A 24,436-nucleotide genomic window follows, 5' to 3' on the forward strand; every position below is an offset into this window, starting at 1 on the left:
GGTGATACCTTATTGTAGTTTTGATTTGCATTTCTCTAATGATTAGTGTTGTTGAGCACGCTTTCATGTGTTTGTTGGCAATCTGTATATCTTTTTCGGAGAAATGTCAATTTAGGTCCTCTGCCCATTTTTGGATTGGGTTGTTTGCTTTTTTCATATTGAGCTGCATGAGCTGCTTGGAGTTTAATCCTTTGTCAGTTGCTTCATTTGCAAATATTTTCTACCATTCTGAGGGTTGTCTTTTCGTCCTATTTATGTTTTCCTTGCTGTGCAAAAGCTTTTAAGTTTCATTAGGTCCCATTTGTTTATTTTTGGTTTTATTTCCATTTCTCTAGGGGGTGGGTCAAAAAGGATCTTGCCATGACTTATGTCATCAGTGTTCTTCCTATGTTTTCCTCTAAGAGTTTTATACTGTCTGGCCTTACATTTAGGTCATTAATCCATTTTGAGTTTATTTTTGTGTATGGTGTTAGGGAGTGTTCTAATTTCATTCTTTTACATGTAGCTGTCCAGTTTTCCCAGCACCACTTATTGAAGAGGCTGTCTTTTCTCCATTGTATATTCTTGCCTCCTTTATCAAAGATAAGGTGACCATATGTGCGTGGGTTTATCTCTGGGCTTTCTATCCTGTTCCATTGATCTATATTTCTGTTTTTATGCTAGGACCATATTGTCTTGATTACTGTAGCTTTGTAGTATAGTCTGAAGTCAGAGAGTCTGAATCCTCCAGCTCCGTTTTTCTTTCTCAAGATTGCTTTGGCTATTTGGGGTCGTTTGTGTTTCCATACACATTGTGAAATTTTTTGTTCTAGTTCTGTGGAAAATGCCAGTGGTAGTTTGATAGGGCTTGCATTGAATCTGTAGATTGCTTTGGGTAGTAGAGTCATTTTCACAATGTTCATTCTTCCAATCCAAGAGCATGGTATATCTCTCCATCTGTTTGTATCATCTTTAATTTCTTTCATCAGTGTCTTATAGTTTTCTGCATACAGGTCTTTTGTCGCCTTAGGTAGGTTCATTCCTAGGTATTTTATTCTTTTTGTTGCAGTGGTAAATGGGAGTGTTTACTTAATTTCTCCTTCAGATTTTTCATCATTAGTGTATAGGAATGCAAAAGATTTCTGTGCATTAATTTTGTATTCTGCCACTCTAACAAATTCATTGATTAGCTCTAGTAGTTTTCTGGTAGTATCTTTAGGATTCTCTGTGTATAGTATCATGTCATCTGCAAACAGTTACTGTTTTACTTCTTCTTTTCTGATTTGGATTCCTTTTATTTCATTTTCTTCTCTGATTGCTGTGGCTAAAACTTCCAAAACTATGTTGAATAATAGTGGTGAGAGTCGGCAGCCTTGTCTTGTTCCTGATCTTAGAGGAAATGGTTTCAGTTTTTCACCATTGGGAACGATATTGGCTGTGGGTTTGTCATATATGGCCTTCATTATGTTGAGGTAAGTTCCCTCTATGCCTACTTTCTGGAGTGTTTTTTTCATAAGTGGGTGTTGAATTTTGTTGAAAGCTTTTTCTGCATCTTTGAGATGATCATATGGTTTTTCTCCTTCAATTTGTTAATATGGTTTTTCACATTGATTGATTTGCTTATGTTGAAGAGTCCTTGCATTCCAGGAATAAACCCCACTTGATCATGTTGTATGATCCTTTTAATGTGCTGTTGGATTCTGTTTGCTAGTATTTTGTTGAGGATTTTTACATCTATGTTCATCAGTGATATTGGCCTGTAGTTTTCTTTTTTTGCGGCATCTTTGTCTGATTTTGGTATCATGGTGATGGTGGCCTCGTAGAATGAGTTTGGGAGTGTTCCTGCCTCTGCTATATTTTGGAAGAGTTTGAGAAGGATAGGTTTTAGCTCTTCTCTAAATGTTTGATAGAATTAGTCTATGAAGCCATCTGTTCCTGGGCTTTTGTTTGTTGGAAGATTTTTAATCACAGTCTCAATTTCAGTGCTTGTGATTGGGTGTTTATATTTTCTATTTCTTCCTCATTAAGTCTCGGAAGGTTGTGCTTTTCTAAGAATTTGTCCATTTCTTCCAGGTTGTCCATTTTATTGGCATATAGTTGCTGTAGGAATCTCTCATGATCCTTTGTATTTCTGCAGTGTCAGTTGTTACTTCTCCTTTTTCATTTCTAATTCTATTGATTTGAGTCTTCTCGCTTTTTTTCTTGATGAATCTGGCTAATGGTCTATCAATTTTGTTTATCTTCTCAAAGAACCAGCTTTTAGTTTTATTGATCTTTGCTATTGTTTCCTTCATTTCTTTTTCATTTATTTCTGATCTGATCTTTATGATTTCTTTCCTTCTGCTAACTTTGGGGTTTTTTTGTTCTTCTTTCTCTAATTGCTTTAGGTGTAAGGTTTTTGTTTCTTGTATTGCTCTAAACTTCCCTCTTAGAACTGCTTTTGTTGCATCCCATAGGTTTTGGGTCTTTGTGTTTGTTTGTTTGTTTTTAAATTTGTTTATTTAGTTACTTATTTTGTCTGTGTTGGGTCTTTGTTGCAGTGCACGGGCTTTCTCTAGTTGTGGTGAGTGGGGGCTACTCTTCATTTTGGTGCACGGGCTTCTCACTGAAATGACGTCTCTTGTTGCGGAGAATGGGCTTTAGGCACACGGGCTTCAGTAGTTGTGGCTCGCAGGCTCTAGCCCGGACTCAGTAGTTGTGGCACACAGGCTTAGTTGCTCCACGGCATGTGGGATCTTCCCGGACCAAGGCTTGAACCCGTGTCCCCTGCATTGGCAGGTGGATTTTTAACCACTGTGCCACCAGGGAGTCCAGGTCGTTGTGTTTTTATTGTCATTTGTTTCTAAGTATTTTTTGATTTCCTCTTTGATTTCTTCAGTGATCTCTTGGTTATTTAGTAGTGTATTGTTTAGCCTCCATGTGTTTGTAGTTTTTACAGATTTTTTCCTGTAATTGATATCTAGTCTCATAGCGTTGTGGTCGGAAAAAATACTTGATATGATTTCAGTTTCCTTAAATTTACCAAGGCTTGATTTGTGATTCAGGGTGTGATCCATCTTGGAGAATGTTCCATGACCACTTGAGACAGAAGTGTAATCTGCTGTTTTTGGATGGAATGTCCTATAAATATCAGTTAAGTCAATCTTGTTTAATGTATTGTTTAAAGCTTGTGTTTCCTTATCACTTATCTGTCTGGATGATCTGTCCATTGGTGTAAGTGAGGTGTTAAAGTCCCCCACTATTATTGTGTTACTGTCGATTTCCTCTTTTATAGCTGTTAGTAGTTGCTTTATGTATTGAGGTGCTCCTATGTTGGGTGCATATATACTTGTAATTGTTATATCTTCTTCTTGGATTGATCCCTTGATCATTATGTAGTGTCCTTCCTTGTCTCTTGTAACATTCTTTATTTTAAAGTCTATTTTATCTGATATGAGTATTGCTGCTCCAGCTTTCTTTTGATTTCCATTTGCATGGAATATCTTTTTCCATCCCCTCCCTTTCAGTCTGTATGTGTCCCTAGGTCTGAAGTGGGTCTCTTGTAGACAGTATATATATGGGTCTTGTTTTTGTATCCATTCAGCGAGCCTGTGTCTTTTGGTTGGAGCATTTAATCCAGTCACATTTAAGGTAATTATCGATATGTATGTCCCTATTACCATTTTCTTAATTGTTATGGGTTTGTTTTTGTAGGTCCTTTTCTTCTCTTGTGTTTCCCACTTAGAGAAGTTCCTTTAGCATTTGTTGTAGAGCTGGTTTGGTGGTAGTGAATTCTCTTAGCTTTTGCTTGTCTGTAAAGCTTTTGATTTCCCCATCAAATCTGAATGAGATCCTTGCCAGGTAGAGTAATCTTGGTTGTAGGTTCTTCCCTTTCATCATTTTAAATATATTGGAAATACCATTTTACCATAATGAGAGCCAACCAGTTGTATGACTAGAATCAAAAAGACATATAGGGACTTCCCTGGTGGCACAGTGGTTAAGAATTTGCCTGCCAGTGCAGGTGACACAGGTTCGAACCCTGATCCGGGAAGATCCCACATGCCGTTGAGCGACTAAGCCCATGTGCCACACCTACGGAGGCTTTGCTCTAGAGCCCGCAAGCCACAACTACTGAGCCCACGTGCTACAAGTACTGAAGCCCGCTCACCTAGAGCCCATGCTCTGCAACAAGAGAAGCCACCGCAATAAGAAGCCCGTACACCACAACGAAGAGTAGCCCCTGCTCACCGCAACTAGAGAAAGCCCGTGAGCAGCAACGAAGACCCAATGCAGCCAAAAGTAAATAAATTAAATAAATTTAAAAAAGAAAAAAGACATATAGTAACAAGTGTTGGTGAGAATATGAAAAAATTGGAATCCTCATATACCGCTGGTGGTGATGTAAAATGGTGCAGCGACTTTGGAAGAGTCTGGCAGTTCCTTAAACAGTTGAACATAGAGTTACCATATGGTCCAGCAATTTTACTTGTAGGTATCTACTCAAAAGTGAAAACATGTCTATAGAGAAGCTTGTACATGAATGTTTATAGCAGCATTATTCGTAAAAGCCAAAAGGTGGAACAACCCAAATGTCCATCAGATGATGGATGGATAAACAAAATGTGGTCTGTGTGTACAATGAGATGTTATTTAGCAATAAAAAGGAAGGAGGTAACAATACATGCTACAACATGGATGAACCTTGAAAACATTATAAGTGGAAGAAGCAAGTTACAAAAGATCATATATTATTTCATTCATATACAAGTCTATTATAGGGAAATCTATAATGTAGCATGTAACAATACATGCTACAACATGGATGAACCTTGAAAACATTATAAGTGGAAGAAGCAAGTTACAAAAGATCATATATTATTTCATTCATATACAAGTCTATTATAGGGATATCTATAATGAAAGTAGATTTGTGGTTGCTTAGGGCTGGGAAATTAGGTGCGGGGATGGGGCACTATAGCTAAAGAGTACGAGGTTTCTTTTTAAGGTGATGAAAATGTTCTAAACTTGACTCTGATGGCTGCACAACTCGGTGACTATGCTAAAAACCATTTACCTGTACACTTTAAATAGGTGAATTTTAAGGTATGTGAATTATATCTCAGTAGAGCTGTTTTTTAAAAAGCAGACTTTGATAAAAGTAAAAAATAATAGACATGACTTTGTTCCAATAAAACTTTCTTTATGGACATTGAAATTTGAATTTCATGTAATTTTCACAAGTGAGGAAATGTTATTAAAATTTTTTCCCTGGCAGTCCAGTGGTTAGGACTGCACGCTTTCACTGCCGAGGGCCTGGGTTCAATCCCTGGTCGGGGAACTACAATCCCACAAGCCACACAGCATGGCCAAAGAATAAAATAAAAAAATTTTTAAACTTAAAAAAAGTTTTCTTCAATCATTTAAAAATGTAAAACTCATTCTTAGTTCTCAAACTGCAGTGGGTTGGACTTGTCTTGTGGACCACAGTTTACTGACCCCTGATCAAAGTTACTATTTGATACATGTTGTGAGAGACTGACCCACAGGGAAAGGAATTTTTTGTGACATTGTTCGGCCATAATTTTGCAATGAAAAACTCTTAGTTTTTCTTCTTTAAACAGACCCCAGACCCAAAGAGGATGGACACTATTATCAGCAATGTCGGGATTTCTCAACCTTGGCACTATTGACATTTTGGCTGGAGGGTTCTTTGTGGTGGGGACTGTCCTGTGAACTGTAGGATGTGTAGCAGCATCTCTGGCCTCCACCCATTGGATTACAGGAGCACCTCCTACCTTGCCCCAGTTGTGACAACTGAAAAATGTCTTCAGACACCGTCAACTGTCCCTGAAGGCAAAACACCCTCCTCTTCCCTCCACCCTATCCTCCACCACATTGAGAACCAGTGGAAGGGATAATAGTAGTGATATTCAGAGAGACAGACTGTTACAACATACAGCCTGTCAAGCTTTAATGTACACATAAATGACCTGAAGATCTTGGTAAAGTGCAGATTCTGATTCTGTAGTTCTGTGGTTGACTGAGAATTCTGCATTTCTAACAAATTCTCGAGTGATGCCAATGCTACTGGTCCAGGGACCACACTAAAGTAGCAAAGCATTAGTAGTAGTTAAAAAGTGGTAGTAGAGGGCCTCCCTGGTGGCGCAGTGGTTAAGAATCTGCATGCCAATGCAGGGGACACAGGTTCGAGCCCTGGTCCGGGAAGATCCCACATGCCACGGAGCAACTAAGCCCATGAGCCACAAGTACTGAGCCTGCGCTCTAGAGCCCGCAAGCCACAGCTACTGAGCCCGTGTGCCACAACTACTGAAGCCCGCATGCCTAGAGCCCATGCTTCACAACCAGAGAAGCCACTGTGATGAGAAGCCTGTGCACTGCAACAAAGAGTAGCCCCCGCTCAGTGCAACTAGAGAAAGCCCGCGCGCAGAAACGAAGACCCAACGCAGCCAAAAATAAAATAAATAAATTTATAGAAATAAAAAAGGTAGTAGTAGAAAGTGCACAGGCTTTGAAATAAGACAGACCTGGGCTTGAATTCCAGCTAAACTACTTAAAGCTTGGATAAGATACTCAAGCTCTCTGAACCTCAGTATGCACATCAGTAAAATGGAACTACTATTACTGACCCTGCAAGGTTGTTCTAAGGACTCATGGAATGCTTAGTGCTGGGCAGAAAGGAAGGGACTATAGTCAGCCTAAAGCAGGAGGCTTGGGTCACCATGGGCACTGACTGCCCTGTTGTGATTTGTCCAGCCATCGTATCTCATCAAACCTCAAATTTCCAGTGAAAATACCTCTTTGTAAACCATGTTCAAATATTCTGTCGAAAGTAATGGTAGTTTGATTTATGATGATGGAGAGAACTCTGAGAAGCCACTAGTCTTGCTCTCCTGCTCTATTTTTATGTTGTACATTAACTGAGCAAGATGCTAATGCGAGAAGATGCTAATGCAAAGATGCATTTTGAAGAAAAGAGAGATGGTACTTGAGGAATTCTTGGTTTTATTGAGGTCAAATGTAGGTGGCTTTCTAAGAAGGACTCAAATTCAGAACCAGTGGTAGTTAACATACGAATCATGTTAATGATGCTAATCATTTCAGACTGCAGAGATGGGGGAAACATCTCTTTCTTGCACCACTTACTGCATTGCATAATTGGCTTGATGCTGTGGAGGATTTTTCCACTTGAAAGATTTAATAGTTGTCATTTTGAGAAAGTGGATGCTGAATGTAATTTGCCAGGAGGCTAAACGGTTTTGTTACTTCTTTTCTAGGTAGGAATTTTACTCTGATAATTCAATCTATCAGTAAGAAGAGCCAAATATGAAAAATTTCTCGAACTTGAGTTGTGAGAGATCCTAATACCATCTTATATCAAAACCAAAGCCTCCTTCTCCTGTTTGTTGGCATCCCAATCATTTTCACATACCCAAGCACAATTATGATTGGATTAAATACCAACATTACAGATCATTCCAGCATACAAGTGGACATACAGTGGTCCATAACGGGCGAAACTTTCAAAAGGAGAAGGCAGAACAACTCTGGTGATTTCAGTAAGATGTTAAATCCTAGACACCCCAAGATTGAGGCAAATGATTCCCTTCCAGGATGTAAACTCCAGGAGGGAGTTCAAACTGGTGTTTGAACCCTGGCTTCTCCGTGGAGCTCTTCTGTGACCTTGGGCAAATCTCTTTTTTCTCCCAGGCCTCAGTTTTTCCACTGTAAAACAGGGGGAAGAACTTGATTTCAAAGGCTCTCAGCTTCGCATCCTATTTTAGGTGATCTGGGCAGAAGAAGCTCATTGTGCAACTTTCTGTTTCATATTTCCTCCTTAGGTAGGAAGTCATTTCAGGGTTTGAGCATGTAGGTATGAGAAAATCTGCTAGAGGACAGAACAAATATTGCTTAGGGAAAAGAGCCAGCATCCTGATGGGGTAAGTTGGCTTAGGTGGAAGGAAGACCCACCACTGCCCCCGTCTCCCTGATGGATCTTAGACTTACCTCTCTAAACCTAAATACTATTATTCTAAATGAGAATAATAGTATTCGAGGTAGACCTTTACAGGCACTTAGCCCAGGGCCCGACCATAGTAAGCACTTGGTAAACATTAGCTTCATATCATGAGTTGGGAGTGTGAGAATAAAGAGGAAAGGTCTCATGCTAGAGGCACTGTAAATTTTCTCCTTTAATCATCTCCTTCATTTTCTTTGAATCTTCTTCAGATTATCCATGGCTTTGTAATTATAGACCCTCTAGACTCCACAATTAGTCTAAATATAGTGAGCTTTACCTTATGCCATATACTTAAGGATCTTCTTTGTAATATGCTCTATAAATGGTCTCTATTTAGCTTGATGTCCACTGTGATAGCAGGATTCTTTTCTGATTTCTGCCATGCTTCATTATTCTCGATTCCTTTGTCCCCCATGTGTCATTTTGAAATTTTTCTCTTTTGTTTTTGATGACTTCTCCAATTATTCATGCTAGTTTTGCATTCTTCTCCAAGAACATTTTTGGTGCTTGTTTATTCTTAATTTCAGAAGTTAAAAAAGCATTTGTGGTCTTAAAAACCCAGAATTGAGTTTCCTCAGAGCTGGTAATCATTTTAGCCAGCTGATGACGAGGCTTCTCTGGTTTGTGACAGGATGATGTGTTCCATCCTCCTGTCTGTGCTTTGTCTGATTTAGATTCTAAGTCCACATGTTTTAGTACTTTTTAAAAAAATTTTTAAAATTTTTGGCTGCGTTGGGTCTTCGTTGCTGCGCGTGGCTTTCTCTAGTTGTGGCGAGCAGGGGCTACTCTTCATTGTGGCGCGCGGGCTTCTCATTACAGTGGCTTCTCTTGTTGTGGAGCGCAGGCTCTAGGTGCACAGGCTTCAGTAGTTGTGGCTCTCAGGTTCTAGAGCGCAGAGCTCAGTAGTTGTGGCTCACGGGCTTCGTTGCTCCGCGGCATGTGGGATCTTCCAGGCCCAGGGCTCGAACCCATGTCTCCTGCATTGGCAGGCGGACTTAACCACTGCGCCAACAGGGAAGCCCGCTTTAGTACATTTTTGTCAAGCAAAAATTTATTACCAATTTAGTGCTGATCTCGGGAAATCTTCAGTCACCTGTGCTGAGTTGAGGCACTTGTCCTAGTTCAGGAATCACTGCGACACCACTAGGTGGGGTCAGAGCACATCATTTCTAAAGGAATTGGCCTTTTTCCTCTCCTTTTTTTGAAGTACTTTTAAATATAAATTACAATTTTCACAGAGTCCAGGGCAGGAGGAGTTAATCCACTGGGTAACACTTAGTCATGGGTGGTGTTTCAGAGTCTGTTCATTTTACTTCATGTTTAGGCATTTGAAATTGAGCTTTGTGCTGCCAGCACTGAATTTACTATTGTTTCCTATTCATAGCTCTCTGCAGAATTCTTATTCTCAGTGTTTGAAACATTTTTTTTAACATCTTTATTGGAGTATAATTGCTTTACTATGGCGTGTTAGTTTCTGCTTTATAACAGGGAATCAGTTATACATATACATATGTTCCCATATCTCTTCCCTCTTGCGTCTCCCTCCCTCCCACCCTCCCTATCCCACCCCTCTAGGTGGTCACAAACCACCTAGCTGAACTCCCTGTGCTATGCGGCTACTTCCCACTAGCTATCTGTTTTACATTTGGTAGTGTATATATGTCCATGCCACTCTCTCACTTTGTCACAGCTTACCCTTCCCCCTCCCCATATCCTCAAGTCCATGCTCTAGTAGGAAACATTTGTAATCATTGGTAATTGCTGAATATCAACAGCATGCTTGGTGCTAAAAAACTTGTATTTTTCATTAGCATGACAATCACCATTTTTGTTGCATTAGAGTTCATTATTGTAAGTCAACTCCTGATTATTAGTAGTAAGGAACATGATTGCAGTGGCAGTACCTGCGTAAGGGAAAGTAGAAAGCACACAGAAATTAAGTGTTAAGGGTCATTGACATCCCCCAAAACGATTTTAAGATATAGAATGGGATGTTAAAGGATTAAAAGAAAATGATTATAGCAGTGAAAAATCCTCCACGGTTTATACAAAACCATCTCAAGCTCGTAGACTCAGAGGGTATTAATCCTGCAAGCCCACTTGATGAGTGTGGAAGCTGAGACCCAGAGAGGTTAAGCGACTTTCCCAACACAGCGGGTTTGGGTGTTTCATAGCTATTTGACAAGGCCATGATTGCCCTCATGTTGTGAGTTAAATTCCAAAGATAGAGATTGTCTTCTTTACTTTGGAGGAATTGCATTGCTTTTATAGCATATAACTATTGTTTCTTTTTGCTTTGTCATCTGTCAGCTGACTGTCAAAGCTTCAAGCGGCTCATCTTTTTTCACAGCATTATAAAATTTGGGCCTTGCATGGGGGCACAATTGATTGACAGGTGAAGAAACTGAAGCGCAGTTGAGCTGTGTGGCTCACCCAAGGTTGTGCGTGGTGGACAGGGGAGTTTAGGACGCAGATCCCCTCTCTGGGCTCACGGCCGCTGCTAGAACCTGTCTCCGCTAAAGCAGGCAATGTGCCAGGAGCTGCAAACATAAGAACTTTTCTCCCCCCAAAAAATCTATAATCCATTTTGTTTTGAAAGACTTCTCAGAGTTTAAAACCTCCGTTTTGTGGCTTGCTGAGGCGCTGTGATCTGTTTCTTACTGGTCTCTTGTTCTGTGGAAATTTTTCTTGGTTGGCTTTTTGAGATTTAGATTTCCTTGCCAAGGTATTTTTAGAGAGTGGAGATCAGTATGTGTCCCCAAATGGGGCGGGTATATACCTTCAGGCCCAATTATGCAATTAGAATTTTAATGAGGAGTGTCATAAATTCTTGCTTCATTGCAATCATTACCTAGAAGACTGTTCTACTCAGAAGGCTCAGCTTAGGTATCATCATCATTATCATCAACATCATCAGCCAACCACAAGCATTTGTGAAGTGGCCACAGATTATACAGCACTTGTGTGGGTCCTGGGAGACTTAGAGAGAGAGAAAGAGGAAAGGAGAAGGGGAGAGAGAGAGAGAGAGAGAGAGTGTGAGTGTGTGTGTGTGTGTGTGTGTGTGTGTGTGTGTGTGTGTGTGTGTTAGCCCTTGTCTTCAAGGAATTTATGATCTGCAGAATTGCAGGAAGGACAGGAATCTTGGGCAGAGACAGACACCTCATTTTTCCGTGTATGTAAAGTACATACTAACTCACATATCTGGTATTGTATGCGTGGGAGGGAGACAGTGGTGAGATAAAGAAGGAATCTTAGAAAGGTCTGGTTGTGGGTAACTAGAGGCATGTAGGTTTGCTGACCAGGGAGGGCAGAGGCTGCCTTGTAACAAGGCAGAGCAGTTGGTTGGAGGAGAGAGGAAGTAATTGGTGGAGGGCTTTGAAACCAATGATTTAAATAGATTCAGCATACTAACAGCGATGATTGGAGGGCTGGGAGAGGAAAATTACTTGCTGTGGTTGATTATGGCAGAAACTGACAGGGCAAGATTGGAATTGAGTTTTTTGTTTTGTTTTGTTTTGTTTTGTTTTTGCAAAAAGGAGGTTTCAGGTTTGTGAGATTTTGTGCAGATCGAGATAAGGGATTTGGGGGTCGTGATTGGTAGAGCAAAGAGACGAGTCTCTTTTTTTGGCTAAAATCTTGTTTCTATTTGGAGGGTCTCCTTTTCCCTCAGAAATAATGGCTGATTAGGAGTGGTGTGTGTGTGTCCTTAACCACGACAGGAAACACAGACATGAGACACAGAACCTGCTTCCATGGTATGAGTCGGGGAGGGTCGGTTTTACACCCCCATTTACTGCACTCTTTTATCCTCTTTGATTAACTGGAATAGATTTTAATGGGACTCATTATTCACTACTGCACAGCAAAATCATTTTTATAACTCTTTCCATTGTGTTTATCTTGTAAATGGAGGTGTTTGGCATCTGTTTTTTCAAAACAGACCAATAAAAGTTGTATTTAGGTTTGGATCCAGCACATCAGCATCTTAAATTCTCAACTCTTCTCTGAAATCAGTTCTCGTAGGGCAGCCACGACTGCAAAAGTCAATTAGGGGTGAACGTGGAGAGGGGAGATCACAGCCCTCCTTGCTCTTGCGTTCCCGAAATCACGGTAAACACGCTACATGTGTCCTGAGCCCGGGGAGGTACGGTCCCTTCTATTGCTCTGTCTGTAAGGGAGCTAACCTTTCAATAGTTTTTATGGAAAATGCTGGGGCAACTTGTGAACTAATTAGAAGAAACCCTGATAAGTGAATGCCGGGTCTGTCCGTCGGTTCTCTTTCCTCTTCTGTGGAGTAGACAGCCAGTCAAATAGCATCTCTTGTGTGGCTGATAATCCTGTCCCCCGACATCTATGAAATGGGATGTCACTTCTCTGCTAGCTTCTCCAGGTCTGAGTCTTCTCTGTAAAGCTGAAGTTTCTCTGGGGCTTCTGATTCTCAGGCATTTCACACATGGCAGCCACATTCGATTCTCTGCACGGCCCAGAGAAAGCAGTGCGAGAAATGCAATGCGAAGGCTGCCAAAGCCAAAAAAACAAGTGGTAGTTTTAGGGTTGTGAGTCTAAACCTGGCCTGTTGTAAGAAGATGTCTCAGACGTTATTCAAAATGCTTCCCTGGTTAATAGACCCTGATTGGTCCTGTAGGTTATTGGTGCCAGTTGCTTCCAACAACAGAAAAGTGCTGCATTCCAGCTACGTTCCTGCTGCAGAGCCTAAGTGCTTAGTGCTATTTCCTTAAAACATTTGAGGTTGATAAATGACAAGCACTTCACTCTGGGTAAAGCTCATAAATCCAGCCCCTACAAAAGATAACAAGCTGACAGCACTTAGTCCTGTTTATAAAGTTCATACACATCCATCTGTGATAGAGGCATGGGATGGATCTGGGAAATAACACCGCAGCCCGTTAAAGTAATGCAAGAACACAGCCACGATGCAAGACGCGCCGTGCACCCACACTCCCTGCCATTTGCCCTGAGCTTCAAGGGCATCTGGAGGCCGAGGCCCACAGAGCTGGAGCCCACACGCCATGGAGTCCGGCTCCTTCCTGCAAATCTCCTTTCTCCCTCCCTCCACCGCTCCTTTTCTGCCTGCAAGATGAGCCCCTGCCTCGTCGCCTCCCTCCCTTCACTGGGCTGAGCAGAGGCGGGGGTGAGGGGGTATGTGGAGCAGTGGAACACTTGCCCCAGGGCGGAAGAGATGAGTTCAGGTGAACATTTCATCAGCACCAGGGACTGTTCTCTTTTTGGCAATCTGTTCGGGAAAAATGACAAACCCTCCAAAAAGGCCTGCAAGTAGCATAAGTGCAAAGCCTGAATGGCTTATGTGCTAGCAGGTATCAGAAGAGAAAATGTTTTAATAAAAAAAGAAACACGAGACTCATCCCACTGGTCGTGGCTCCTTAGAGACGTGGCAGGTATTGTTCAGGGGGGCCTGGCCGCTCAGAGCAGGGACTGAACGACCCAGGCCCTCAGTGGCTGTGGTGGGTGCGAGCTGTCACACGCTTGGGGCTGAAGCCATGTACACAGTACCGCACTGAACATTCAGTACTGCAGATAGGACAGTCACGCTGCTTGTCAGATACCAGAAGAACGCAAAGAGCGTTCCTTCACTTGACAACAGCCTGGACCCAAGCGGCAGACATGCTGTTCCCTCCGGCTGGAGTGACCTCTCTTCCTTCAGCCCCTTCACCAGAGGACCAGCTGCTGCCTGGCTTTTGAGACCCAGCTCAGACGGCATCTCCCCAGGGAAGCCACTCACAGACCCCCAGGCCCGAGCTGCGTTCCCTCAGTCCTCTGTTCTGTGAGCATTTGCCAGGTTGCACTTTCCTTATCCATTCACCTGTCTTCCCCATCAGCCGTGAATAGGGACAGCGTCTTGTCCCAGATTCATCATTCATCTCTGGGGCCAAGCGCAGTGACTAGGATGTAGTGGGTGCTCAATAAATGTTTGTCAAGTGAGTGATGGCTCGGTTAGCACGATGAGAATTGATGGTGCCCTTTCTGATCTGCCATCCATCATGCGTGGAGTGGAACACAACTGGAGGCTTTAAACGATGCCCCTTGAGTATATAAGAAGAGGCGGGGTTAGAATGAGTAATCACCACCTTTTATTGAGTATTTACTGTGGCACCTTCTTAGGCTTTTCAAATGTATCAGTGCACTTAATCCTGAGGTCAATCTGCTAAAACGGGTTCTGTTTATTATCCCTGTTGCAAAGCACAGGGAAGTTCAATAACTTGCCCAAGGTCACACAGCGGCAGCACTGAGATTCATACCGATGTTAGATAACCACTGTTTCTCTCTGCCTTTTAGACTGGTTCCTGGAAGGAATTAAGCCCTAATCTTCGGAAGCATCCATCTTATGTAATGATTTAGCTTCTCTCCTGTACATCTAGAATGGTACGAGTTATGTTCCATCCTAGGGAAAAAGGAGAAAACAGCCACTCAGACAGCTTTCTGTGGTTCACACGACAGGTCAGAGTTAGGAGACAAAGAATTGGTTTTATTTTTAATTTTTTTTGGCCATGCCATATGGCTTTCGGGATCTTAGTTCCCCGACCGTGCCCCCTGCAGTGGAAGCATGGAGTCCTAACCACTGGACTGCCAGAGAATTCCCAAGAATTGATTTTAGATGGTAGTTGAAAGTACAGCAAATGTTCCCCAGCCTCTGTTCTCCAGCCAAACTGAACTACAATACTGTCATTTCCTACAAGAACCATCTAGACCTCTAGACCTTCGCATATGCTCTTCCCTCTGCCTGTAACACACTTGCCTGCTCTCTCTTCCTTCCCCAAGGCTGGTCTTCACTTGGCTTCTCTTTCCCACCAGTTCAGATGCCATTGCCCACCTGTTCAAGAGAGAGGGTCCCTCCAGTCCCTGATGTCCCTGTTGTGGCACTGGGTGCTATAGTGCTGACCACCACACCCGGAGCTGATTTGTGTGTGGGGCGAGGGGAATGATTATCTGTTTCTGACAGGTTCACACCCTGGGCCTGTTGTCTTCTGTCCCCCATTTATCCCCTGCACCTCGGCTGGTGCTCGGACACAGCGTGTGTTCACTAAATGTTTGTCGAAGGAGTGGACGAATGGGGGTTCATTTTGCTTTACACTTTTGAGTCTCAGGTTTTGAAGTGGTCAGGTCTGTTCTGTCGCACAGCCATCGTTTGCCACGTCTTGTGTGTGCACACTCGGCGGGTGCTGTGGGGAGTAGAGAGATGACCGGCGTTGCTCTTGTTCTGAGGTGCCTACGATCTAGCGAGATGCTTAGGTGGTCACATCACCTTCCCACATCAGCACAGCACAGTGGACCAGTGATAGAACTGGAGGTGGGTGTGCTCATGCTCTTGCGAGTCAGCAGCACCAAGGAAGGCCCATTGCAACCCAAGACCTCCCATCCTCAGGGTGTCCCAAGAACCACCAGGAGTAACTGTGACCGGTGGTGTCCCAAGAACCACCAGGAGTAAAAGCTCCCAAATCAGGAAGTGGAAACCCAAATTAGGAAGACTAAGCAAGCCTCATACATTTGGGGAAGGCATGTTGAAAAGTGCACCCTCATGTAGGTAACAACACATTGGAGGTTAGATTTAGCCCAAGAGAAAAACTTAATGACTAAAAACTAGAACACTTTATTTTGTAAATAGAGCTAAGACTTAAAATCAGGTGTATTTAGGACATCTCTACTTGGTTTCCTCAGGCACCCTATCTTGCTTTGTCTAGAACTTAATTACTCATCTGTTTCCCTCAAAACTTGCTGCTCCTGCTTCTCCTGTCTTCCATCCCTCCTCTACTGGAAACACCTGATGCTCAAGCCAGGAATTCAGATGTTTCTCTTGATGCTTTTCTAGTTCTCAGGCTTTCTCTCCTTCGCACTGCCTTCATCAAGGTGGGAGTTGGCCTCCCTTCTGCCCTGCTTGATTCCAGGCTCCTTTCCTCCAACCTGTTGTTAGTGCACATTCTAGAATGCAGGTCTGATCCCATCATTCCTCTGCCTCTGGGTATATGGAGAGTCCTGGTCCATCCCCACCAGGTCCACTGAGTTCAGGCTGTCTGTTTCACCTCTGCCAGATGACATGCAGTTCCCTGTAGAGATCATGACGTTTGTCTGTTTTTAGACTTATTTCCTTTTCTCCTTTAACTAATTCTCCCTTGTTCTTTAAAGCTTTTTCCAACCTGGGTCGTTACTTGAGTATTCGGCAGGGAACATTCTTCCAGAATTTCACATCCTCAGTGTCTAATATTGCTGGGCACATAGGATGTGCTGTGTAATGCTTGCTGAAAAATTAGCTGAGAGGATGGGGAGTTCCCTGGTGGCCTAGCGGTTAGGATTCCAGGCTTTCACTGCTGTGGACAGTGTTCAATCCCTGGTCGGGGAACTGAGGTCCCACAGGCTTCGAGGTGCAGCCAAAAAAAGGATTAGATGAGAGGAAGCAGAGGCTTTAATTCACATTGAGCTGTAAAGGAGCAATAAATACCGGGCTCTTCTGAAAATGGGTTTTGTTTTAGGGTGGGAGAAGAGTGTTAAGATACCAGTTACTTACTGGAAAAGGTGGCTGGGGAGTGCTGGAGGAGAGCAAGATGAAAGGAACCCCACAGAGCAGAAAAAGAGGCGATCTGGGGGGTTGCCTACCTTAGACCACCAAGAAGAAGGCCAGTTGTCTGCTGTAGCAGGCTGCCAAAGAATGTTTCCTTATACAGAAAGGGGACAGGTCTACTGTGGGTAATTAACTACTTAGACTCATTTCCAATTTGACACCCTACAATTCTTAAAGTTGAAAATATAAGCCAGGCATTCTGAATCGGTGTGAAAAAATTTACCCTCTCTTCACTTTATTGCAAGCTCCACAGTAGCAAAGACATTGTCTCTGCATTCAACAGAGATAATTTTGCATTTTAGAAACAAGGAAGTAGAAAACTGCATTAATACGAGATTATGTTTGAGAATTTAAGCTCCCAAATCAGGAAATCCACTCACCATTTTCTTGGTAGCTCTCGTTTAGATGCACCACACACCCACTTGCAGACAGCCCCTCGTGCCAGAGCCCGCCCTGCGGTGGCCGTGAGTTATGGCGGATTGGGGATCATTACCTTGATCTTCTTGGCCCTTGGGTATTTCACTTCTCCAAGTTAATGTGTGCTCTTAAGTGTTACATTATCTTGTAGCAAAGTAGTCATTTATAATTTATATACTATGTACTGGCTTAAAATAGAAACAAGAGGATAATCAGCATCCTGAAGCTCCTAGTTTTCCAAAATAACATTTCTTCAGTGAAGTCCGCCCGTAGGAATTAAAACCTACCGTGAATTAAAAAACCCTTTGTCCCAGTGTCAGACTGGGACACAGGTGTGCCAACAAGCATTATTAAGCCTTACAGAAGGGGAAGATCATCTTTTTAAAATAAAACATTTTATTTTATTTTACTCAAAATAATTTCTAAAGAACTCAACCTTTGTAGTGTTGCAGGGGCCCCACTGAAGTCACAGAGAGGGGACGGGGGCAGGGCTAGAGCGTCTTTTGGAGAAGGACAAAAGCTAGTCCATATCTCCACCCTGCGTCTGCTGCAGTTTCGGTGTGCTTCCATCTAGGCTGCTTCTTTGCTCTTGGACTTTGAATATACACACGGAGAAGGATGGGCTTTCCTGTTGAGTTCCTCGTAGGGAACACGCCGTCCATTCACATATATTAAAAATAGAGGGCCTGCTTGAAAAATCCTCTAGAATCAGGTTTTAGCAAACACCAATCTGATTTTAGAGGTCTAACTTATTTTTTTTCCTTCTTGCTTTTATAAGAAGTCTCTGAACCCTGAACTTCCCCAGTTCCTTTTCATTGTGCATCTTCAGCGTGCTAGGACCTTGGGTGGAAATTTCTAATGAGAGCAGGAGAAGGACAGACGCCCCTGCAGTCAGGTGGTCTTCCTCTTCCGATGTCTGGTGACCTCATATTTAAATCCACCATCTGTGCCCACCATCTCCGTGATGTGTCTTGTGCTCATCCCTGTACGCAGGTGTCCATTTGAATGTCCACCTGATACTTGGGGGCCACTGACTGGGGTCGAGGCCAGCAGCCGCTATGGGTGGCTGCATCACGGGTGGCAACATTTACTAAGCTCCTGGGTATTTTCTTCCCCTATTATGATATTGAACCTGCTTTTCTGGCCACAAGATTGAAGAGCTGAGAAATGGGCTTAGCAGCCATTGCTTCAGGTCCTTTTGAAAATGAGGCTACGGGATTAGCACACTACAGTATATTCCTGTCTGTTTGTCCCCTGGGTTTCGATACAAGAGTTTGGAGTTGCTGCATGTGGCTGTGGGTGGACACCTCCTCTTTGGCCTTGGTTACACATCATGATGGGGAGAGACCCGTGATTGGACTGGCTGGTCTCTAGTGGTTCTTTTTCCCCATGATTTGTGACGTCAGTTACAATTTCGTACCCTATGTTGCGTTTTAAAAAAAAATCAAGTAAAACTAGTCTTTACATTTTAAAAAGCTAGCCTTTTATTAAAGGGCAGAGTCATGATTAAAAAGAAAATCAACAAGAAAATCTTGAGGAAACGAATGTCTCTAGAAGCTAACCCTGGGTTAATGGGAGAAGCTTGACTCTTAAAAGTGGACGTTATTTACCAGCTTTCCTAAATTGGCAGCTTTGGGCATATTAAGATCTGTAAGGAACTGTCCAAGGGAGGTATTGTGTATGCTTTGCAGTGATTAAGCCATTAAGCTCTAATTATTATTTTCCCACTCATGGTTTTGTGTAGGAAGGTTTACAATTATTTAGGAATTCTGTGCTCCTCAGCCATCTTAGCGTCATCCCCACCTTTCAGAACCTGAGGTCAGGGGAGCAGAGAAAAGGTTTTCCTGCGAGCAGATTACCACTTGGGCTCAGCTGTCTTCCCCTGTTGGTTTGTTCCCTTGCAGATGAAGTGGAAGGGGAAGGACCTGTTTGACTTGGTGTGCCGGACCCTGGGGCTTCGGGAAACCTGGTTCTTTGGCCTGCAGTATACAATCAAGGACACCGTGGCCTGGCTCAAGATGGACAAGAAGGTGGGCCCAGACCCTGATGACACCAGTGGGGCTGGCATGAGCTCTAGATTTCCCCTGAGAATGTGTCTAGCTTATTGCTCATCATGGGGCATTATGGGTACACAGCAGAGAGAGGGGCGGGTTGCGGAGGAAGTTATACGGGACAGGATGCGGGCCTAGGGAGACCCCGCCCCTGTTCCTCACCGGCTACCCCGGGGCCTGCAGAACCACCCAGGACTGACCAGCTGCCATCCCTGGCTTCTTCCTTCTTGTCACCGGGTGTCACCTGATTGCTTCAGGCTTAATGCCATTCTGTTGACTGAGCCATGAGTCAGGCTTCGTGGATAGAAATTACTATTGTATTATCGTTTTGGTTTTTTTTCCCACAATTTATGTCTTTGAAAGATTTTCTTGGGGCTCCTGTTCTTTAGGGAATGTTTTAGAGTATTTTTGAGAAACACCATGGCCCAACTCAATTTATTCATTAACATGATCTAAGGAATAAAGAGTGCCCTGGTTCCCGCGGTGAAGGAAGAATGTCTATTTTGTTCTCATGATATTCTGGGGCTTCTGAGGCCTGGTGTACAAGTCTGGACTCCCAGCAGTTCTAATGTGGCTTAGAAATGGATATTGCCTCGGGGAACTGCCCTCTGCGTGGGTTCTTATGTGCTCACAGAGACGCTGTCACCTACTTACCCGCCAACCTGTCCATGGAGACGCTGAGAGCAGGGCCATATGTTTTAGTCAGTGACTCCTAAAAGACCCCTGAATCTCTGAGTAAGTCAGTGTCTCATTTTTACCCCCAATTACCCCCTGCAATTGCCTACCTCATTCTATTATCTACTACTTTGCATGATAAACAGTGAAAGCCTCCCGTCTTCTACCAGTTTGACTCTAAACTCAGGCGTTCAAATTGTGTTTACATATGTACGCAGTAATCTGAATCTTCACGTTGGGGTCCCTGCTGGTTATAAATTTCACATGGTAATTCCCAACGATCATGAATGTCCAAGTGCTGCCATGCCAGCAAGAGCGTCCTAGATCAGGTTTATTTTGAATCTCTTGGGCACCACGACCAGGAATTTGGGCAGGAGCCTGGAGAGTTATCTACCAAAGACAGCAAAACCTTCAGTATCATTTTGTGACTCTCGGCAAAGTAAATTTGAAATCGTACCTGAGTGTTGGCCAAATGGATATTAGATTGGGGGCCTCAGGAGCCGTGGAGCCTGCTGCTCAAAGGAAATAAATTATGACACATGTTAATGGAGCCTTGTAGCCTGTCACATGGCATGTTTATGTCCTGAGATGAAATTCATTCTGGAGAGCAGATGGCCCAAGCTTTCCAGTGGGTGGATGAAATTGTTAGAATATTAAAGGCAGAGTGGTTTACTGGCTGTGCTCAAGTATTTCGTGGGGCATCTCTAGAGGTTCCTGAAACAAAGGGTTGCCATGATGGACGTGTTTTACTTTTGTTGCTCAGTTAATGTTTAGATGCTTTCACAAATATTTAGTTCATCATCTCTAAGCTCCATTCCAGTATGGACCTAAATGTTGTAGGTAGTCAGCAAGACAAAAGAGTAAAGGAAGATTCCACTACTTGAGAAAATTAAAAAACCTTCAGCCTACCATAAAGGATAGTGCCCAAGGCCTTTGAGTTATAAATTTCTAGTTTTTAGCTATCTCTGTGGCCTTGAAAACATTTGTGCCTGAATCATCTTAGCTCCACTCACCACTTGGGGATATTGATTAATTTGATTAATTCACCATGTGAAGTGAATGTTACCTCCTTGTATAGATGGCTTTGTGAATGCTTCAAACTGTAGAATCACAACCTTTGGGAAATGTGATAAATTTAGAAGGGAGAAAAATGTTTATACACTCCCTGCAGAAGGTCCTTTGATGGTGGCCTGGGAGGGAGAGGGGCGAAACTAGCTTGTTTTTCTTTTGCTCTGTAATTCCGCAGGTGCTGGATCATGACGTTTCAAAGGAAGAGCCAGTCACCTTTCACTTCCTGGCCAAATTTTATCCTGAGAATGCTGAGGAGGAGCTGGTTCAGGAGATCACGCAACATTTATTCTTCTTGCAGGTACCCCTTTTCATGCTACCCCCCTAATCTTGAGAGAACCGCCCCCAGGGGTAGCAGCAGAGGCAGCCTGGGCCAACCCCTCGGATTTGACCACAAATGCCTCCACATTGTGAAAATGTTCTCCCTCTGGAAAGCCAGTCCCTTTGGTTCTATAATGAAAAACAGTCTTCAGGACAGAACTGTACTTGAGTGATGATAATTGGCATCAAATGAAATTGCAAAAGTATGATGGTGAAAGAACACATACAAGTAGCTCCCTAACTAGAAACATCTCTGAAGATGGCTCCTCACTAACTTCGAAGTACTCAATAGTTGCCCAGGAAGTCTAAAAAGAGAGTCTTGCAAAGAGTAGTTCTTCCAGAAATTTAAAATCTGCTCTCATGAAGGCAGGACTTCAGAACTCCAGTGACACTTGGTAAATCCCACACACGTGGTACTTCAAACATCATGTTTCATGCCACTCTTTGTCTATATTGCCTTATTTTCCACCTATTCCCTCATTAGACTGTAAGCCCCTTTAAGGCAAGGCTCGTTGAGTGCACGGTGGGCACCCCGTAAGTAATTGTTCCACCGAATTGAAGAAATTAGGAGATCCATAATTATAGGTTCAAAGACAGCTAGTTGACCATCTAGAGGTGCAGCTAGGGGGACTGGTGTGAGGATGAGAACCTTGTCAGTTTTGCTTGTGTTCCTACTGCTCGCTCAGAGCACTTTCCGAGTTTCACGGTTAGTTATGGTGCTTGGCGCTGGAATGGCTGGTGTGTCCACCATCAGTGACGGAAAAGACCCTAGCAGGGCGTTAATTACATGATTGCCCAGACGTACACATATAGCCTGGCCTCCTATAATTAGTTTGAGCCTCAGATTATTGCATTAAGTAAATATTAAGTTAAATGTAATAACCCCCTCCAATAATTTCTCTTGCACAAAAAAGTTTGCCAAAAAAAGTGTGTGTGTTTGTATATCCCCTCTCCAATATTTTCATGTCAAAGGGAAGCCCGTTTAGTTTTTCTGTAGTGCAGCTTAAAACCGAAGGATTAGAAAGTTGCCCTGCTTTGAATGAAACCACAAAATGACCTCCTAGGCCCCAGAATGTCTTAGCCATATAGAGATGGCTTTCTTGTAAGCAGTGCCCATTCTCCATTTGACTTTGGCTTAATTTCCCCTCCTACTGAAATGTTGGAGCGCTTTCATGGCTGAGCAAGGCAAAATTTACTACTTTTAAGAATCTGGTGACTGCTGACGTCTGTGAAAGAGAGCTGGCTTTCCCGTTGTGTTTATTTCAGCATGCCGTCACTTCAGGAGGCTGTCTTGCCTCTATGTCTGGAACATCACCCACCGTACCAGTCTAAGAAATTAAATGCAATGAGATATGTTAATTCAACATTATGGCTTAAGAATTATATTTCCCGGACCTCAAGTGGACTTAAAGGTTAATTGATCAAACTTTATTGCTTCCTTTTTCCTTAGAGCAGGCATATTGAAAGTGATGGGTTTTTTTCCTGCAGTCATAACTCAGTGGCCTCGCTGACTTTGGTCTTGTGTTAAGACTTAAAAGCAGACTCCATTTCCTCTGATTCTGCGTGTGCTCAGCTGGGGCCGAGGCTGCAATCACCACCAGAGCCGCTCCTGACATTTCCCGAGTTCACAGCTCTCCTCCGTCACAACCCAGATGTCAGTCTCTTTTTTTAACTATGAAGATTGTTTTTCCTCTTTGGCATTTGATCACGAACAGAAGAGATTAAGGGTTTTTTTCTGTGTAGCCATCTTACCAATAACTTCTCGGGGACCGAGCTCCCAACCTGTCGGCAGCGGTAAAAAGAAAAAATCGTTCCCTTTGTCAGAAAATCATTAGCAGGCTGGGTTGACAGGCCTCATTAGAACACGCTGCAGTGTCTTGCTGTGACCAGCCTGCACGGCTCCTGTCCACACACACGGTATCATGTCTCCTCTGTTGCCCCTTTCAGGTAAAGAAGCAGATTTTAGATGAAAAGATCTACTGCCCTCCCGAGGCTTCTGTGCTCCTGGCTTCTTATGCCGTCCAGGCCAAGGTAGGCTCAAAGAAGAAAAATGCATTCTTCCTGGGCATTAATGCATGTCACAGGATCACACTAGTCATCTGTTTCTTTGGATCTTCTAGGCTTCAGAGACTTTCCCCAGAAAGTGGGATGCTGTGGCACTTGTGGACTTGGGGGACCACTCTCACTGTTCCACTGCTGTATCATCTTGTGATAGTGTCTGTGTGTGTATAAACGATAAGTGTACAGCTTGATGAATTATCTGTGTAATCTCACTGTGCACACATGGTTAATTATATTCACCCGGCCAACCTCTCTTTTTATTAACTAGGAAGAATGAGGTTATCGTCTCCAGTTTTGGTCAAACATGGCCTTGGGGTCAGAAAGGCCCAGGTCCTCATTGCAAACTCATCTTCTGAGGACCAGCGGCCCTATGCCTCGGGGCCATGTCACACCTTGGGGACTGTCCTGCTTCATCCACCTGGATGGACGTGCTGGCTGTGCTTACGGTCGGGTACTGCAGGCGGCTCTCGGCCCCACCAAGCCCAGCTGAGCTGTCTGGTGACCTGAGAGTCTTTCACAGAGAAATCGCTGCAGACTGGGAGTGGTGGGAGAGGGAGACCACTGGTCTTGTGCTTCTGTCCTCTCTGTTTTTATAAGATGCGCTACAGGGTCTGCCCAGGGTGCTTCATGCCCGTCAGATTTCCGACTTCAATCACATGCCACTTTCTCCTGATCCCTCTGCTTATTACCTTTCACTGCAGCATAAGATGACCTCAGAATTGGGACACCTGGGTTACTTTTGTGATTTTGCATAATCTTTTCAGTTATTATTTTCCTTTTTAGTTAGAGGTATCCATAAAGCCATTTCCCTGAAATTTTAGAGAAATTAATAAGACCCTCAACGTCTTAGCCCACTTTTTGGGGTAGCTTAAGATAATCTCAAAACTGGCCTGTCATTTGGAGGAGAAAAGGGTCTGTATGTGCTCGTCACACTAACAGAAGCATCAGGGTCATTTGATGACTCGTCTAATATTTGCTGAGTATTCACTGGCCTGAGGGGAGGTTGTTGACTCTGTCACTGATACAGACACAAGGTGAGTATCTGCCCTCAGTGATTTGCCCAAGGTCATTTGGGCAATCTTGGGTAAAGCTAAGGGCAGAATTCATGGCTTTGGGATTGCATTTTGTGCCTCCCCTATTCCATTATCCTGACAAATGAGTAATTGAGAAAACAGAAAAATGGGCCTTGATTCAACTAAAACATATGCTTCCTTTTATGCTTTGATTAAGAATATTAATAACAGGAAAAAT

The 24,436-nt window shown here is 43.3% G+C and overlaps 1 protein-coding gene across 4 annotated transcripts in view; it reads left to right on the forward strand.

Annotated features, from left to right (window-relative positions):
• Positions 1-24,436, forward strand: part of NF2 (NF2, moesin-ezrin-radixin like (MERLIN) tumor suppressor) — a 79,311-nt gene that overhangs the window by 6,979 nt on the left and 47,896 nt on the right. For all 4 annotated transcript variants that reach the window (XM_019950511.3, XM_073790281.1, XM_033837149.2 and 1 more), the window contains exons 2-4: positions 18,914-19,039; positions 20,982-21,104; positions 23,072-23,155. In XM_019950511.3, the coding sequence (XP_019806070.1) occupies positions 18,914-19,039; positions 20,982-21,104; positions 23,072-23,155 (333 nt within the window). The remainder of the gene's footprint in view (positions 1-18,913; positions 19,040-20,981; positions 21,105-23,071; positions 23,156-24,436) is intronic.

This window comes from Tursiops truncatus, chromosome 13, assembly GCF_011762595.2.
Source record: "Tursiops truncatus isolate mTurTru1 chromosome 13, mTurTru1.mat.Y, whole genome shotgun sequence".
Taxonomy (NCBI): domain Eukaryota; kingdom Metazoa; phylum Chordata; class Mammalia; order Artiodactyla; family Delphinidae; genus Tursiops; species Tursiops truncatus.